At 46.9% G+C, this 13334-nt stretch overlaps 2 protein-coding genes across 5 annotated transcripts in view; both read left to right on the top strand.

The window, feature by feature from the left end:
* Nucleotides 1-13334, top strand: part of MARCHF8 (membrane associated ring-CH-type finger 8) — a 149169-nt gene that overhangs the window by 75091 nt on the left and 60744 nt on the right. The gene's annotated exons all lie outside the window — the stretch shown is intronic.
* LOC115608060 (zona pellucida sperm-binding protein 4-like) overlaps nucleotides 1-13334 on the top strand; it is a 29719-nt gene that overhangs the window by 9200 nt on the left and 7185 nt on the right. Inside the window, exons 8-12 of the mRNA XM_030486196.1 lie at nucleotides 151-340; nucleotides 484-631; nucleotides 2108-2186; nucleotides 8581-8697; nucleotides 8830-8965. Of these exons, the coding sequence (XP_030342056.1) occupies nucleotides 151-340; nucleotides 484-631; nucleotides 2108-2186; nucleotides 8581-8697; nucleotides 8830-8965 (670 nt within the window). The remainder of the gene's footprint in view (nucleotides 1-150; nucleotides 341-483; nucleotides 632-2107; nucleotides 2187-8580; nucleotides 8698-8829; nucleotides 8966-13334) is intronic.

The following is a 13334-nucleotide window of genomic DNA, read 5'->3' as shown; positions in this document are numbered from 1 at the left end:
GAAATAAGGGAGTATTTGGTGGGTGAATCCAGCACTGCTTCTTCCCTGCCTTAGTGGGAACTTCTTGACATGGCTATAAAGGATGCTCTCAGGCTGTCTCTTTCTGTTTGTTACTGCTCTAAAATGGCTGTTGGTTTTCTTCTGTCCCAGATGGAAGCTATACTTCCTACTATACTGACAGTGATTATCCTGTTGTGAAGACTCTGAGAGACCCTGTTTATGCAGAAGTCAAGGTCCTTCAGAGGACAGACCCAGGCCTGATTTTAGTCCTGCACCACTGCTGGGCCACGCCAAGTGTCAGTCCCCAGCAACAGCTGCAGTGGCCTGTTTTGGTGGATGGGTAAGTGACTTTAATATGTAATAATTATGTTTAATATTATATTTAATATATTATTTTAATTTAATATATAATAATATAATAGCTTTGCAAGTAAATAGGCTCAGGCGAATGACTTGCACTTTTTTTTACTGCTGGCTTCTTAGGTGCCCTTATGCAGGGGACAACTATCAGACACAGCTGGTGCCTCTGAGTCTTGCCTCAGGACTGCTGTTCCCTTCTCATTACCAGCGTTTCACCCTCTACACATTCACCTTTGTGGGCTCCACTTCTCAAGAGATGCTCTCCGGGCTGGTAAGATCCTGTCCTGGCTGCCTAGCTTCCTACTGAAGACAGTAACGTGAGCAATAAGAACTACTTCATAACTATGAGACTCTGGGCCTTCCTGGGAGGAAGGGGCCCAGAGACTAAGAAATTCCCCTTCTGAAACAGGAGGAGAGAGGTTGATGCAAGAAACTCTTAATTTTCTGAGATGAATGTGGTAGAGCTAAGATGCGTCACTGGAGAGGTGTGTCAGAAAATGGGACTGAAAGGGTGGGTGGTCTTAAGCAAGGGCTAGCTTGCTGCCTAAGCTTATCTGTTGAACTAGCTTAGGGTGTGTGTTCTAATCGATATGCTAATCAATATTCTATAAACTAAACTTATTGGACAAAATTACTTGGAAATAGCTTTTGGTACCCGAGAAACATCTGGGCTCTTAATCTCATGGGCTTCTGAGCACTTAAGTCATATGAAGTTCACCATGCCTTGCACTGTTAGCTCAGTGCTCCTGCGATCGATTAATACTCAAAACTAGGCCCAGCCGTACATAGTGGTCACAGTGTAGTGGTGCTTAGACAGCCGTGTCCCAAGTGTCAGAAGTGCTGTAACGCCAGATGTGACTGAGTTAGAAGGTGCAGGCTGAAGGTATTGAAGTTGCTCTGCCCAGGCAGCAGAGGGCTCCAAGGCTTCACAGAGCCCGTATGTGAAGCAAGCCCAAGCAATCTTTCTGCTTTCTCTTCCGTAGCCAGGTGCACTGGGTCTGGCTGGAATGGTGTTAACTTTACTCATAGCAACCTATAGGGTGCTGTGGTTTTTGACTTTGTGGCTAAAACAGTGTTGATAGCTAGAACACTAATGTGTGAATTGCTGAATAATGCTTGTACAGCGTCTAGATTTTTTTTCTTCTGGTTCTGCTGTCTCTGTCACAACTACACTGTGGCCGCTGCTATGTACAGCTGGGACCAGTTTTGAGTATTAATTGATCACAGAAGCACTGTGCAAACAGTACAAGGCATGGTGAACTTCATACGACTTAACCCCAAGTGAGTAGGCATGGGGTAGGCTAGAAGTTGGAAGCAGCACAGCTGGGACTGCAGACCCAATTGGCCAAATGGATATTCCATGTTGTATAATGTCATTCTTGGCAATAAACACTGGAGGGTTTTGCCTTCCAAGGTAGCTGCTGCTCAGACTGGCTAGGCATCAGTCAGCTTACGGGAGGGGAGTGGGTGATTTGCCTTTGCATCACTTGTGCTTTGGTTTTGTTATTTCCCCTCTCCTTCACTTTTTAAACTGTCTTTAGCTCTTGATAAAGATAAGGGATGATAATGAGAGAAAGATAAGAGATAAAGAAGTTTTTGCTTGCTTTTGTTTTTAATATTCTCTTCTCACCCAGCTGGGACAGGGTAGGGGGAGTGAGGTTGTGTGGGTGCTTAGCTGCTGACCAGGTTCCACCAACTGCCTACAGATGCTGGCTGGGTGATTTCAGGCTGTGTTCATTCTTTCTAGGTGTACCTGCACTGCAGTGCTTCAGTGTGCCACAGATCTGTACAGGAGTCCTGCACCACCACTTGTCCTGCTAGAGCCAGTAAGTGTCCCAGCCTTCCTGCTTCTCACCCAAAGGGGCAATAAGGGTCTAACCTCCAGGCTAGGGTATAGGACATGTAGTGTATGGATTAGTTCTCTTGAGCCATTGTCCTGGGTTCAGCTATAGCAGTCATTTTTCTCCTTCTTAGTAGCTGGTGCAGTGCTGTGTTTTTTAACTTTCAGCCTGGGAACAACGCTGATAACTCTGATGTTTTTAGTTGTTGCTAAGTAATATTTACTCCGACCAAGGACTTTCTCAGTCTCATGCTTTGCCAGGGAGGAGGGGAAGCCGGGAGGAAGCAGAGACAGGACACCTGACCCGAACTAGCCAAAAGGGTATTCCATACCATGGCGCATCATGCCCAGTATATAAACCGGGCGGAGTTACCCGGAAGGCCCAGATCACTGCTCGAGTCGGGCTGGGTATCGGTTGGCAGGTGGTGAGCAATTGTATCCTCTCCCCTTGTTATTTCCCTTATCATTATTATTATTGGTGGTAGCAGTAGTGGTTTTGTATTATACCTTAGTTACTGGACTGCTCTTATCTCAACTTGTGGGAGTTACATCCTTCCAATTCTCCTCCCCATCCCTCCGTGAGCGGGGAGAGGAGGAAGGGGGGCAGTGAGCGAGCGGCTGCATGGTTCCGTGGGTCAACCTACGAAGGAGGCATTCCCTTACACCCCCCACTCCCCCAGCAGGCTATTTACAACAGCATTTGAGAGTTCTGAAGGTTTTGGATGGCCTTTGAATACCCTTGAGACCTGCCTGCTGATTGTGCTGGGGATCAGCATGTTGGCAAACATACGGAGTGTGTTTTACCCACGGCCATCCCACCCTGGGAACACCCTATTTCGTCTGATCTCGAAAGTTAAGCAGTATCGGGTTCAAATCTGGTCTAGGGTTAGACAACGATATAGGAGGACCACCAAGAGATTTTCCCTGAGGCTGGACAGTCATGATAGTATGGGCAAGTATCCAGGCCAGTGGGCCCCTCCAGTGCTTTGGAACTTCACCACTGAACAAGTGCAACATCCGGAAAAACTAGTAAAACACTTAAACGAGGTGTGCTGTCATCCTGGTTATACCAAAGAGGGACAACTCTGGTATCTTACAGGCTTCCAGAGGCCAAATGCTGTTCTTCAGCCCGGTGTTAATCTGGCTTGACTTTACTGCAGTGAGAGTGCCTGGTCTGTCCTTCCAGGTGACTGGAGACCAGGTCATATATGAGAATGTGGCATCCAGGGATGTGAAGACTGGGAGCCTTGTGCTGGGGCTTGGCCTATGCCTACAGAGCCCTGCTCAACACTATCCAGCACCTACTCCAACTTCAAATACAGCAGCTACACCAGCCCCAGTGACAAGCACATCAGCTACTCAAACCCCGACAGCAACAGACAATGCGGCTACTCCAAGCACCGCAGCTACATCAACCCCAGTGACAAGCACAGCAGCTACTCAAACCCCGACAGCAACAGACAATTCAGCTGTTGGTGTTACTCAACCCCCAAGCACAACAGCTGCACCAACCCCGGCAACAGACACTGCAGCCACTCCAACTCTAGTCGCAGATGCTGCAGCCACTCCAATCCTAGTGGCAGACACTGCAGCCACTCCAACCACAGTGATAAACACTGCAGCTAAACCAAATGGCCAATTTGTGACAATATCTGTTGCCCCTGTAAGCAAAAGCAAACGAGAGGCAGAAAGAGCAACCTCTGCAGTGAAGAGAGATGAAGTCCCAATGCAATTACTACAGGGAACAGGATCTGAACAAGAGTTGCTACTACGTGGATCAGAGGAAGAAGAAGAAGAGGTGACTTCTTGACCCTGGACCTCAACCGAGCTGCAGAATATGCAGAAAGATTTCAGCCGTCTTCCAGGGGAGCACATTGTCACCTGGTTGCTCCAATGCTGGGACAATGGGGCCGACAGTCACGAACTGGAAGGTAGGGAAGCCAAGCAGCTGGGATCATTTGCTAGGGAAGGAGGAATTGACAAAGCGATTGCAAGAGAGAAACGAGCCCTCAGCCTTTGGAGGCAGCTCCTGGCAGCTGTGAAGGAAAGGTTTCCCTACAAAGACGATATTACGAGTCGCTCAGCCAACTGGACCACGATAGAGAAAGGCATCCAGTCCCTGAGGGAATCAGCCATTCTAGAGCTGATCTATCGTGGGCCGGATGCCAGGAACACATCCATAGATCCAGATGAAGTCAAATGTACACGACCCATGTGTCGGAAGCTTACATGGAACGCACCATCATCATATGCCCACTCGTTGGCATCAATGACCTGGAATGACGGAACATCACCAACAGTGGATGAACTGATTCGTCAACTCCAAGACTTCGAAGACAATCTCACCCCTTCCATCATTTCAGCTGTGGAAAAACTGTCCCAGGAGTTCAAACAATTGAGAGACGATTCATCCGACCTATCCAGCTCCCCACGTGTACCAACCCATGTCTCAACTATTAACAGAAGGTGCCCTACTGCTCGAGAAAGAAAATATAGGAGGTACACGCCACGGGCCACCCTATGGTTTTACCTGCGGGATCACGGAGAAGACATGAGAAAGTGGGATGGAAAACCTACCTCAGTTCTGGAGCAACGAGTGCATGAACTGAAGAGGAGAACAATGGTCAAGGATGATCCTCCCATGAAAGCTGCTGCTCCAGTCTCTGGTGAGCAGTTTCCCAGATGGAGTGGAAGAGCTGATTTTACTCCAGCTCCTGTGATAAGGAATACTAATCCCTTTCTACAAGACATAAGAGGACAATCTTGTGATCACTATTAGAGGGGCCCTGCCTCCAGCCAGGTGGAGGAGAGGGATAATCAGGTTTACTGGACTGTGTGGATCAGATGGCCTGGCACATCAGTCCCACAGAAGTATAAGGCTCTAGTAGATACTGGTGCAGAGCGTACCCTGATGCCATCAAGGTATCAAGGGGTGGAACCCATTTATGTTTCTAGAGTGACAGGAGGATCCCAAGAGTTAACTGTACTGGAGGCTGAAATCAGTCTGACTGGGAGGAAGTGGCAAAAGCACCCCATTGTGACTGGTTCAGGGGCTCCATGCATCCTTGGCATAGACTATCTCAGGAGAGGGTACTTCAAAGACCCAAAAGGGTATCGATGGGCTTTTGGTATCGCTGCCTTGGAGACAGAGGAAACTAAGTAGCTGTCCACCTTGCCCAGTCTCTCAGAGGATCCTTCTGTTGTGGGGTTGTTGAAGGTCGAAGAACAACAAGTGCCAATTGCGACCACAACAGTGCACCGGCGGCAATATCGCACCAACCGAGACTCCTTGATTCCCATCCATAAGCTGATCCGTAGACTGGAGAGCCAAGGAGTGATCAGCAGGACCTGCTCACCCTTTAATAGCCCCATATGGCCAGTGCAAAAGTCTAATGGAGAGTGGAGACTAACAGTTGACCATTGTTGCCTGAACAAAGTCACTCTGGCAGAAAGCTCCAGGGGAGACTCGAGGTCAACCCATCAGCTTTTGGAGCCAGGGATATAAAGAATCTGAGGCCAGCTATACTCCCACTGAAAAAGAGATACTGGCAGCCTATGAAGGGGTTCGAGCTGCTTCAGAAGTGAAGCACAGCTTCAGAAACTGAAGCACAGCTTCTCCTGGCACCCCGGTTGCCTGTGTTGGGCTGGATGTTCAGAGGCAGGGTCTCCGCTACCCATCATGCAACCGATGGGTTGTAAGTAACGGAGTAAGCGGGCTGCACTAATTACACAACGAGCTCGAACAGGAAATCCCAGTCATCCAGGAATTCTAGAAGTCACCATGGACTGGCCAGAGGGCAAAGATTTTGGGATGTCACCAGAAGAGGAGGTGATGCGTGCTGAAAAGGCCCCACCATATAATGAACTGTCAGAGAGTGAAAAGCAATATGCCTTTTTACTGATGGGTCCTGCTGTATTGTGGGAAAGCATCGGAGATGGAAGGCAGCTGTGTGGAGTCCCCTGTGACAAGTTGCAGAAACTGCTGAAGGAGAGGGTGAATCAAGTCAGTTTGCAGAGGTGAAAGCCATCCAGCTGGCCTTGGACATTGCTGAACGAGAAAAATGGCCAGTACTTTATACTGACTCATGGATGGTGGCAAATGCTCTGTGGGGGTGGTTGCAGCAATGGAAGCAGAGCAACTGGCAACGCAGAAGTAAACCCATCTGGGCTGCTGCATTGTGGCAAGATATCGCGGCCCGAGTTGCAGAACCTGGCAGTGAAGGGGTCGGGCCACTGAGGAACACCAGAACAACCAGCAAGTAGGTAAAGCTGCTAAGATTGAAGTGGCTCAGATGGACTTAGATTGGCAACATAAGGGTGAATTATTTTTAGCCTGGTGGGCCCATGACACCTCAGGCAGAGACGCAACATATAGATGGGCTCGTGATTGAGGGGTGGACTTGACAATGGACAGTATTGCCCAGGTTATTCATGAATGTGAAACGTGCTGCAATTGAGCAAGCCAAACGATTAAAGCCTCTCTGGTATGGAGGACGACGGCTGAAGTACAAGTATGGGAGGCCTGGCAGATTGACTATATCACACTCCCACCAACCCACCAAGGCAAGCGCTATGTGCTTACCATGGTGGAAGCAACCACCGGATGGCTGGAAACATACGCTGTGCCCCACGCGACTGCCCAGAACGCTATCCTGGGCTTCGAGAAACAAGTCTTGTGGCGACATGGCACCCCAGAGAGAATTGAGTCAGACAATAGGACTCATTTCCGGAAAAACCTTATAGACACTTGGGCCAAAGAGCATGGCATTGAGTGGGTATATCACATCCCCTACCATGCACCAGCCTCTGGGAAAATCGGACGGTACAATGGGCTATTAAAAACTACACTGAGAGCAACGGGTGGTGGGACTTTCAAACACTGGGATACACATTTACCAAAAACCACCTGGTTGGTCAACACTAGGGGATCTGCCAACAGGGCTGGCCCAGCCCAATCAGAACTTTTATGTACTGTAGAGGGGGATAAAGTTCCTGTGGTGCACATAAAGAATTTGTTGGGGAAGACAGTCTGGATTATTCCTGCTTCAGGTAAAGGCAAACCCATTCGTGAGGTTGCTTTTGCTGAGGGACCTGGGTATACTTGGTGGATAATGCGGGAAGATGGGGAAGTCCGATGTGCACCTCAAGGGGATTTAATTTTGGGGGAAAACAGCCAATGAACGCAATTGTATGCTGTTGCTTGCTCTATAACACTTTTATAGCCCACCAGCTAGATATCTTCAGGTCACCAGCAACTGACCCTGACTTCCCTCCAATCATCACCCCCACAAAGAATGAATTTTGAGGAAACCAGATGAGCTCAGCAGTGACCAGACGAGTTTGGCGGTGTCATCAGCAGGCAACAACCCAACACTACACACCGTCCCTCCTGCCCTGAAAGACTATTACAAGAGATGGAGCCTGACATCATGGACTGGATGAATTCAGCAATTTTATAGGGATTGGTCCATGGATTAGGGAATGATATCTTCCTCTTTGTGTGTGGGTGTATATATATGCGTATATATAGGACAGGGGCGATGGTGTGTTGAGAGATGTGGGATCTGAGCATGACATGAATGGTATGGAATAAGGGGTGGATACTGTCCTGGGTTCAGCTATAGCAGTCATTTTTCTCCTTCTTAGTAGCTGGTGCAGTGCTGTGTTTTTTAACTTTCAGTCTGGGAACAACACTGATAACTCTGATGTTTTCAATTGTTGCTAAGTAATATTTACTCCGACCAAGGACTTTCTCAGTCTCATGCTTTGCCAGGGAGGAGGGGAAGCTGGGAGGAAGCAGAGACAGGACACCTAACCCAAACTAGCTAAAAGGGTATTCCATACCATGGCACGTCATGCCCAGTATATAAACCGGGCGGAGTTACCCAGAAGGCCCAGATCACTGCTCGAGTCGGGCTGGGTATCGGTTGGCAGGTGGTGAGCAATTGTATCCTCTCCCCTTGTTATTTCCCTTATCATTATTATTATTGGTGGTAGCAGTAGTGGTTTTATATTATACCTTAGTTACTGGACTGCTCTTATCTCAACTTGTGGGAGTTACATTGTTCCAATTTTCCTCCCCATCCCTCTGGGAGGAAGAAGCAGGGGGAGTGAGTGAGCAGCTGCATGGTTCCGAGTTACAGGCTGGGCTCAAACCACGACAGCCATGGACAACTTGAAAGGCCTTTCCTACTCCTTTCCCCTGAGGAAAGGCCCTTGCCAAAAAGCCAGAGGTCTTCAGAGGCTCTTAATTCTGTGTTGACTTGAATAAAAGCTTGGCCTTCGGAGCTTCTTATGTGTTGAGAAGCCGACCTGTACAAATTTTGCTGACCTTCAGAGCTACATATCCTCTCACCTAAAACCTTCATATTGCTCTGTAGGGGTTAAAAGGAGTGCTGAGCATCCTATTCAGGATGGTGCCTCCCATGTCTCCAGCAAAGGCCCTGTGATTTTCTTCCAGGATGAGCTAAGATGGGACGTGGCCAAGGATGGCCTTGGTAAGTGTGCCAGCCCAACACAGCCAGGCTGGGGAAGGGGCTGCTCTAAGTCTTTCCCACAGAAAGACTGAGCTTGAGGCACCCCTGTGCCTCTCTGGGAGAGTGCTATCTGGAGCCTTTCTCTCCCCACAGGAGCAGCTGTGAATGCTGCAGCCCCCTGGGCTCTGGGGTTTACTGCTGTGACAACTGGGGCAGCTCTGTGCATGGTGCTTGTGGCTGCTGTGCTGTGGTGCAGGAAGGGGTCTGTAACACATGAAATCAGCATACTGCAATAAAGCAGCTGTAAAACCCTCTTGGTCTCTGGGGGTCCTTCTCCCCGGCACAGAGCCACATATAGGAGTGTGTCATATAGGAGTCACAATATTGCCTTCAGAGTCTGTAGCAGCTTTGCCAAGGGAGAATTTAAACTCTAGATCATGATCTTTAATTACTTGGCTACTTTTTTTAGCCATTTATGGGTGTGCTTTAAATCATAGCCTCTGGAGCTCTGTAATTCTGGGTGACTGGGTTCTTCATGGAAAAGTTTTCAGTCCTGTCCCAACTAACTGACCAATTTCTGTGTACGCTACCCTTGGCTCCCATCCCACCTCTCCAGAGGGAGGGATTTTCTGATCAAACAGCCTGACTGGATAGAGAGGTGAAATGAACATGATTAGTTATCTTCTGGATTTGGAATGAGAGTTACTGTATGACCAGCTTCATTTGGCTGTGTTATTTTTCCATAAATCCCATTACTGCTCCTTCCTAAGAGCTTTCCACCACTACATGCCATGAGTAAACGGGGTGGGAGGCAGAGCATAAATATTCACAGTCTTGAGAACTTTCTGTTGCACAAATTAAAGGTGAGGCTTTTTTAATTTTCTCATTCCCCAGTCATATGGAAGTGCCAAACCTATTGTTCCGAGCTTTTGTTTCCAAAGCTTCGTGTCGACTAGGGGAAAATGATCAAACTTGCTGAAATGCTGCTTGTTCTGGCAGGAGGAGATAATAACTGGGCAAAAGTGCTTTGTAGCCTTCAGAGATTTCTTTGGATCAGATACCCAAAGCAAACAACTTTTCTTCCCTTGAGGCATCCGCTGGATCCTTCCAGCATTTGCTAGACTCTAAATGGTTAGAATTGTCTTGCACATAAGCGGGATTAAGTTATTACTGCCATTTATATTGTAGATGCCTTTGAGTTTGTGTCTCTTGAAAACCAGGGTCCTTCAGAACACTGCTGGGCCAAGACTGGATAAAAATAGCAAGAGTCCTTCTAAATTTAAATTGATGCTTAATAGGATTTTTAAGTCTGTTTTCTTTAAGTCCTTTGTCTCTGTGGCCCACCCTCACCCCGGTCACAGTCTTTGTGCAGTAATTGAAGTGAGCACGAAGTGCCTCTGTGGGCTGATTGTGTTCTTACCATAAATAGGCAGTACTGGGAACAGGCTTTACTTTACCAAGACCTGTCTTGACATCTGCTCCCCTAAGGAGAATGATGCTTACTTTGGCCAATCAGTAGAAATCTGTGAGTTTATGTGTGTCTCCTTCCTACCTTACTGAGTTTTGCGAGTGCTGGCCAATTGCAAGCCAAGCTGGCAAAAGCATAGACCCCACGAAGATAATAAGTTCCAGCAAATTTCATTAAGATCAGTGGCTAGGTATGAGAGATAGCCCCTGTGTGACCCAGGGGAAGGACTGTAGTGTGTGTTAATACATTAGCAGGAAAGTCCACTAGAAAGTCCATGTAGGGAAAAGATGGTACCCTAGCACCCCACCAGTGGAGGTGGGGTGTGAGTGGAAGAGAAGGTGAAGGAAGCAGAGCCATATCTGTGACTTGTTGTTTTGAAGCAGTTCTTACATAGCACTTAGCACCACCTTGATGTTTTTAAACTTCTGTGAATGTTGACAGCAAGCCATACGGTGTTTGCCATGGTCAAACGCTGCTGCAAATCCTGGGTCACTCCTCATTTTCAGTTCACAGCAAAACAAATTTCTCATTAGCATCTGTGGCTAATAGGAATAGGAGTATGGCACAAGAGACTGTAATGACAGCAGTAACAACTTTTTGTCATGGGAATTTCTGTTCTAGGTCAGAAAGTTGTCTGTTTTGCAGAATGTGGCTGCAGGCTTTTATTTCCTGGTGCATTCCTTACAGACATGGCAGCAAATTAAATTGAATATTGCTGTCTCATTAAGCAATTTCTTTTACATCTGTCAAGATCCATAAATGGCAGCTTAGCAATAAGACAAATTAAACCTCTGCAAAGCCCTAAGCAAATTGTGGGTTACCTTAGTTCACTAAGCCTCTTGCTAGTAGACATGGCAGCATAGCCTGGAGTTACAAAACATGATCTCTGCAAAGCTTGTGTTCGAATCAGGATGCAGGTAGCACTGCCTGTGTGTCAAGGGACGTCTTCTTGATGTATTTGCAACACACCATTAGTAATCCTGTACAAGATGTATACACATCCTCCACAGGTTTTACTGTGTGGAGTTACACTGTTTCTCTTGTGCACATGCAGATGTAAACACAAGAGTTAGGACAAAATGTAGCTGCCTGCAGCTGAGTGCTTAATCTGCTTTGGGTATCTGCTTCCTTGAGCGGTGTTTAAGCACCTGTACCTAGTGCCCTCAGATGGGACAGTGAATGTTCAGCATTTATTGAGATCAGTTGATAATGTCATAATGTTTGCATGATGCTTTACACATTCAGGGTACTATGCAGATGCTAATGACTCTTGAGAGTATCTCTTCTCAAACTCTGTTGTTCTTAGATGGCAGCAATGGTCAGTTGTGCTTGACTTACCACTGCATTGGGCAGGTAATACATGGGTTTCTGGCACGAACACACACGGCCTGACAGGGACCAGCATGTCACAATTATCAGAGATGATTGCCTGGACAGCAGAACAATGGGGCATCCAAGATTCCTGGGTTCTTTTCCTACCTCTGGGATGATAGGTTAGGTATCTTACTCAGTGGTTAGGGTGTTAGTTACTGAGTTGCTCTGTTTAATGATGTCTGCTTGGTGTTTATTGATTTGTGAACCAAAGTATCAATGCTCTTAGAGACACTCACCAAATATGCAACTTAACATCACAAGTGTTGTTAAGCAGATGGGGTTTGGGTAGACAGCATGGGACTGCTGGAACCTGTGTGGTTTAGGCCAGAAAGACTCTTCCCTATTCTCAGTTCCTTTGATTGTAAAATGAGAGGAACTATACTTACTGCTTCCTAATTTGGAGTCACGTTCAGCAATGCATGTGAAGGGAGTACAAAATTCAGTTGGTAGAAGAAGAAAAAACAGAAATCTGACAGCCCCAACCTAGGGTACAGCCCTCTGGGAGAAAATGTGTTTGTCAAGTCGTAAGCGTAATTTGAAGTATTGTGTGAGCAATACCCTAGCTGTATGCTATGTGCAGAAGGCTGGGGTCTGTGAGTATGCAGTTGTGAAGGATGGAATGGGAAAAAGAATCAAAAGTTTGCTTGTGCAAGTGGTGGTTTCTCTGTTAAACTTTGTCATGCTTCCCTGGTTGAGCCTGGAAATCTGCAGAAAGCATTTCGCTGGCCACAGAAGTATGTCCCTACTGAATACCTAGTTCTTCTGTGAGCTCCTGAGAAGCCTTGAAAACTTACCAACCTGTTTCTCTGTGAGTGGTGTTACTGGAATTGGAGGATTTATTTTCAGTGCATGAACTTAAATAAATTCAGCCTGAGGCATGCAGCTGGCATGTAGAATGCCAGCCTTAATATGTCAGTCAAAATTTGATGGGCTCACCTCAGAGCTTGTAAGCATTGATTTTGGTGCTGATCAGGAATTTTCCTACCACTGAAGAAAAACAGCATTCCCCATGCAAAAGCTGATTCTAGTTTCTAAAACAGATTAAATTCTTTCCCTTCTTTCTTCAGTTTGAATATTTATGAAATAATTTAACCTCACAAAACATGTTTAGTAGAATGATATTTTATTTTCAAGAATACTGACTACAGCTTTGGACAGCTGTGATCCAAATTTAAAATTAAACCAATGCAAAAAAACCCCTCTCAAACTTCTTCCCAAGGCTTTCACACAGCTGAGTAGCCCCGTGAAGAGAATGACTTGATCTTAACCCGTACCTGAAGACTCCTTCATCAGGATTAGGCAGTACTAAAAATATTGCTTCTGCCCCTCAGAAAGAGAAGTCTGCCTCACTGAGCTGATGCTGAACTGTCAAGTTCACTGTTAGCTTTGGCACCTCCAACCCTGTTAGGCATTCAGGGGCACAGTGAAATGGTTCCTGTGGAGTGGACAACCTGGTTGCAAGAGCTTGGACTTTACCAACTTGGAGTTCTGGTTTCTGATTTGTCCCACTTCAGCCAAGGCTGCCTTGGGGTCTCTCTTGCATACAAGATTTTGCTTGGATGCACGGACTTCTCTTTTCGATGGAAGTGAGGCCCAAGCTTAAACCCTTCACTGGACTGAGATCAGAGGTGCAGTAAAGAGCTTGTGAGTATGAAGTACCACATGGAAGAAATAGCAGTGAGGAAAAAGAAGCAGAGATGAGTGGAGTTATTAGCTTGGAAACTTGTGCAGAACAAAGGTAGAACCCTTGATCTTTTTCTCTTGTCTGTGGCAACCAGTCACTGACAGCCCAACCCCATCTGCTACTGAACAAACT

The sequence above is a fragment of the Strigops habroptila genome, chromosome 5 (genome assembly GCF_004027225.2).
Source record: "Strigops habroptila isolate Jane chromosome 5, bStrHab1.2.pri, whole genome shotgun sequence".
NCBI classification, from domain to species: domain Eukaryota; kingdom Metazoa; phylum Chordata; class Aves; order Psittaciformes; family Psittacidae; genus Strigops; species Strigops habroptila.
Note: the sequence above shows the minus strand (reverse complement) of the source record. Positions and strands in the feature narration are given on the sequence as shown.